This window comes from Antrostomus carolinensis, unplaced genomic scaffold (assembly GCF_000700745.2).
Source record: "Antrostomus carolinensis isolate BGI_N321 unplaced genomic scaffold, ASM70074v2 scaffold28238, whole genome shotgun sequence".
Taxonomy (NCBI): Eukaryota; Metazoa; Chordata; class Aves; order Caprimulgiformes; family Caprimulgidae; genus Antrostomus; species Antrostomus carolinensis.
In genome coordinates this window covers 27,432-32,665 of record NW_010335439.1, presented here as the reverse complement: position 1 = coordinate 32,665, position 5,234 = coordinate 27,432, and the positions used below count along the sequence as shown (strand labels likewise).

The 5,234-nt window shown below is 40.3% G+C and overlaps 1 protein-coding gene across 1 annotated transcript in view; it reads left to right on the top strand.

The window, feature by feature from the left end:
- Nucleotides 1-5,234, top strand: part of TUB (TUB bipartite transcription factor) — a gene marked incomplete at its 5' end in the record, with an annotated part of 26,258 nt that extends 21,024 nt beyond the window's left edge. Inside the window, 3 exons of the mRNA XM_029086626.1 lie at nt 3,046-3,144; nt 3,550-3,721; nt 5,079-5,234. Of these exons, the coding sequence (XP_028942459.1) occupies nt 3,046-3,144; nt 3,550-3,721; nt 5,079-5,212 (405 nt within the window). The remainder of the gene's footprint in view (nt 1-3,045; nt 3,145-3,549; nt 3,722-5,078) is intronic.

Genomic DNA, 5,234 nt, shown 5'->3' with positions numbered 1-5,234 from the left:
AGGAATAAAGTTAGTGCAAGGACCGAGTTTTAGCAGGTTAAGCTGTTAACCATTTGTGCTCTCCCTGCTGTTATCAGGCTAGCATATTAATAAACCTGCAGCAGCACCTAACGGCTGATTGCAGAATCGCTTGGCAAATTTATTGAGAAGCAGGGAGGTGTAACGGTACCATTTGTGCTGGATTCCTTTGGAGCCGTGTCTCACAATTCAGTCTGTGTCAGATTCTGCGGGCAGGGAGCTCAGCTGATACTCTGAGGTGTGACTCAGGTTTCAGTAAAGCAATAAAAAGATGTGTTTCTCCTCAGGCCTCAGTCACTTGCATTGTGTGCCAATGGAGTGGGTTCTGTGGTCTGGGCTTTCTATGGGATGATAGTTTCTGCAGGATATATTAAGGACACGGCACAGCTGTGTGAATCAAGTCCAGAAAAGGAAGTGGCTGAAAGAAAATTGGAGTAATTAAATAATCTCTTGGGAAGTGCTGGGGTGTACACCTGTCTGCTTTTATCATGGCAACTATTGCCACCATAGCGAAATGCTTACATATTTTTATGAAAGTGTGTAAGATTTTACAAGCAACCCTGGGGAGAGGCTCAGTGTTCTTTCAGTCTAGTTTATTGTGACACAGGCCCACAGGAACAGGTTCCTGGTTGGGCTAAGGCAGGGAGTGCAGCTTCTAAGCAATACTGGGCCAAGTCCTTAGCTGATTTAAGTCATTGGTGTGATGGTTGAGTCAATAGAGTTCTTTATTTTGAGTTCCTATGTAAACCAAGACTATCAATGGCATTAAAATGGCGTGAAATCAGAATTTGGCCTATATTCCCCTAATAATGCCATTTGCAGCCTTCTATTTACACACACAAAACAGTGGAGGAGAGAAATAAAAGAGAAGCAGGGAATGAGACCAGATAAGGGGATTTAATTTTATTTGGATGCAGGTATATTGGAAAGGTTTGTCTTAATTAAAGCTCCTCTTTTGTCCCTACTGTTTCTGCATATATTCCATGTTTGTAGAATTTCAGTTCTGTACTTCGATTTTAGCAAAGGGTAGCATTTGCCAATGAAATGTTTGAAATAATTGGTGATTGATGTGATGTGCAACTAGAAAGCATTCCCTTATCATTTGACAGAAGTGTTGATTTTAGTGTTTCTGAGTAAATCCAAAGAATATAGTCCTATTTTTTCAATGATAATACTGCTTGTTGGATGGGAAGTGATTCAGCACCATTATTTAATTTTACTTTGAACACTGTCTTCAACCAGTCAGCATCTAAATTAATTGTATATATAATAACTGCAGCTTGATGAGAAGAGCTTGTAAGGCATTGCAGAGAAGTCCAAAATTGTCAGTAGTTAGTGGAAAATAAGCATAAGCATGAAAAAAAGAAAAAAAAGAAGTAGTCTTAGAAATTGTCCTCTGTTGTGCTGACTCTCTCCTGCTTATAAAAACTGCTGGCAGTCATTTTAGTTTGAGTCTCACCATGATGCAGAACCAAGTACATGCTTTCAACCAAACTGATAACATTTGTTTACTCTGCCAAAGGCCATGACATAAATAATTCGGAAAAGAGGTAGAATCTTCCCATTTATGTGTATAGCTGTGAAGATATATGAATATACCTGGATTGCTTCAAGGGTATTCAGTAAAATAACTTATTGGGATTTTTCTTGCATTAATGAGTTGTGTAAAATCTCCAGATGGTTTGCTGAAACAGCCAAAGTTATTTCAAAAGTCTGATGGATGACAAAACTTCTGCACAAGTAAATTTTAGGCAGGTATTTTCAGATGTTCCTAGTGAGTTGAGATGTGTGGATTTTTGCTTGTAAAATTAGATATATTTTTAAAAGTTTAATGTTCCTTAAAATCAGAACACTTTTATGGAATATATTGAAGCAGAGACTTCTGAATGTCCCAGTGGTAGAGCTGCACCAGCTGGAGCCTGGGGGTGTCCACTTCTTGTCATCTTGTGAGACACTCATGGGAATATTGCCAAGGGGAATTTCCTTCCTGAGATGCCTTTGTGTGTGTCCACAGCCCTTCACTTGGGAAAGACAGAGGAGAAAAAATGCATGCGACTGGGGAAAAAAAGGAAAAAAAGAAGAAAAAGTAGCACAAACCATGAGGAGATGGACTTTCAGAGGTGTCACTGTTTCATTTGCTGGAGTTAATGCTAAAACAGGCAATCAGGTTTTACTGAGTGGATTGGAAAATATTGCCCTTTTTCAAAAGCAGATGATGAGTTACTGAAATACTTGGCCCTAGTTGCTTCTGTGGAAAAAAAAAAAGCCTCAGATAAAACTAAGACTTTAGGCCTATTTAGGTTTTACTGGTTGTGTTTTGAGAGGATAGTGCAATACTGGAATGCTTTTGTGAAAGCCAGTCAGAAAGGCATCAAATCGTGTTTAATGGAAGAACTGGTATTTCCCATGGATTTGGTTTTGCTGCCCATGTTATTTCTTCACTTTCCCTGCCTTCGTAGCTCAAAAATTTGCATTCATGCTAATGTGTTTGTTTTTTACCATGCTCATCTCTAAGCATAACATATCTGAAGACTTTGAAAACCACAGCACTGCTAACAGATGCTCTTATTGGCAGCTTCCTCTTGTTTGCTTTTGTGCTGGCTCTGGAATAAATGGAGTTGGTCCCATATATTTAATTTTGTCTCTCATAAAAATGTGTGACTGCATTTTATGATTTTTAAATTACAACTACTTTATTTTGGGATCTAGCAATAGCCAAGCAATCTGGTTAGTTCATATCCTTTCTTTAACAAAGGGATTTATTTTTTTTTTAAATTGTATTAAGGTTGCTGGCAGCCAATGCTAGGAGTGTTTTTGGAAACCTCTCTGTTTTCATTTTTCCTGTTGTTGGAGCTTCTAAGACAAAGCTAGAATGTTTGGCAGTGCCCATGAAGGTAGGAGTTTCAAGATGTTTTTTGAGTTGACTAACAGATATTTAAGTTCCCTGGGCTTTCACTGTGTCTCTCTGTTGAAGAAATTAACTTTAAGAATACAGAACATGATGAACTCTTTTCTAAACATTTTTAGGAAACAAATGTCTTGGGGTTTAAAGGACCTCGTAAAATGAGTGTGATCATACCAGGAATGAATATGGACCATGAAAGAGTTTCCATCAGACCACGAAATGTAAGTCATACCATCGGTCAACGATAAAAATTACTTGAATTCTTTTTCAGTTAGAGTTGTTTTTTTGCATTTCTGAAGATTTAGAGGTTAAAAAAACAGGTTTTGAACAATTGCAGAACAATGGGATGCATGACTAGTTCTGTGACTCACAAAAACACTGCAAATAAGAATGTATTTTGATAGCAAAAAGTACAACTAACCTTTTCCAAGCTGTGAAAGGGACTTGAATGCACATTTGTATTAAGACACTCAGAGTTGTCTTGTTTCATTCGATGATACTGTTTTGAGGGTTTAGGGTGACAGGTTGGTCTTTGGGCTAGGATTTATGAACAGGGGCTTTTTGTGTGAATTTATTTTTTGTCTCGTGAGATGTTAAACTGAAGTCTGTATCTGTGGTGTGTGCAGGAACATGAGACACTTCTGGCAAGATGGCAGAACAAAAATACAGAGAGTGTCATTGAGCTGCATAACAAAACACCAGTCTGGAATGATGACACCCAGTCCTATGTTTTAAATTTCCATGGTCGAGTCACACAAGCATCAGTGAAAAACTTCCAAATTATTCATGATAATGATCGTAAGTATAGCTCACTGTCTGTAATGTGTAGAAACAGCACTGCATACACAGCCTGATAGGGATTCAGCCCTTCATGTTGGCACCTGAGTGAGTTTAATTTAGTTATGTGGGTCCAGCTTCATTCTGCTCTAATTTGTGGTCACAACATTGATGTGAGGTGGGTGTTTAAATGCTCACTCTTGAGACAGGTGGTTCTGCTATGTGTTACGTTAGTTTTCTCCCTCGGCTGCCTGGCTTGTGAACTGAGCAACAATTTAGAGTCATTTCTGCTCTGAGAGCTGCAGTACTTCCAGACAGCAGGACCGAGGGACAGTATCACTCTGCTCAAGCACTTGTATCACACACTCCTGCCTTGCTTTCTTGTTCGCTCTGTTCCCCACACACTGCCCAGCTGGAGACGGTGGCGATCAGACCCGTCCCAATGCGCAACCACTTTGCCATTTCTACTCTTTGCAGCATTGGCCCTACAGAACACCCTGAAAATGCTGGGACTGCCTTTCACACCATTGCTGGGACCTCACCGATGTGCTGCTTTCTGCCAGAAATGTACAGCCTCCTTTTTTCTCAGGCTCACGTACAGTTGTTGGAACAAGGATAAAGACAAGTGCCTGAGCAGAGCGATACTGCTTCAGCTTACACTCACTCAGGGCAGGCGTAGTCACTGGGGGCTGGAGCACACTGGGCTATGTCACTGCAGGGAATATTGGGAACTGGTGAAAGTGGCTGTGCCAGCCTCTGAGAGCAACGCTGAGTTTGAAACATTGGTGTATGCATTTGCTGCATTGTATAAGGTGAAACAATTACACCTGCTTCTGCAGTGAAACATTCAAACTGTGAATGAGGCTGAGACTTCCTCTTGCTGACAACGAGTACAAAAGGGAAAAAACACTGAGGAAGAATTTCTGAATATGTTAAGAGAGAGAGACATGATTAGGTCTAAATCACAAAAGTCCCTTCTCTTCCCTCATTTTCCTTGCTTGTCCACTTGCCTGAATTTAAGTAGGAATAGGATTAATTGGTTCTCGGTACACATGAAACTCAGCACTAGGTTTATATAAAAGGCTTGAGCATTTTATAAATACGGAGCAATTTTCTGTGTTTGAAAAAAACACTTTTTATCTGTATAATCTTTTCTGAAGACAGAAACAAGCCGTGCAATCCTTTATCACTCAACTATTCCTTGCTTCTCCCTCTGATATCAGCACACCCACTGTCGTGAATACGTGTTGCAAAGTTTGTCAAGCGAGCGCGTTTTGTTTGTTGAGCTGGGCCAGAGGATGATGTTGAATGCATACTTCCTTAGTAAGGGCTGCAAACAAAAGTAATGCTTTGTCACTTTTTATGACCTCTCTTGCAGCTGACTATATAGTGATGCAGTTTGGCCGCGTGGCTGAGGATGTGTTCACCATGGACTACAACTACCCCATGTGCGCGCTACAAGCCTTTGCTATTGCCCTTTCAAGTTTTGACAGCAAGCTGGCTTGTGAGTAAAGGGGCATGGGTGAGCATCCTC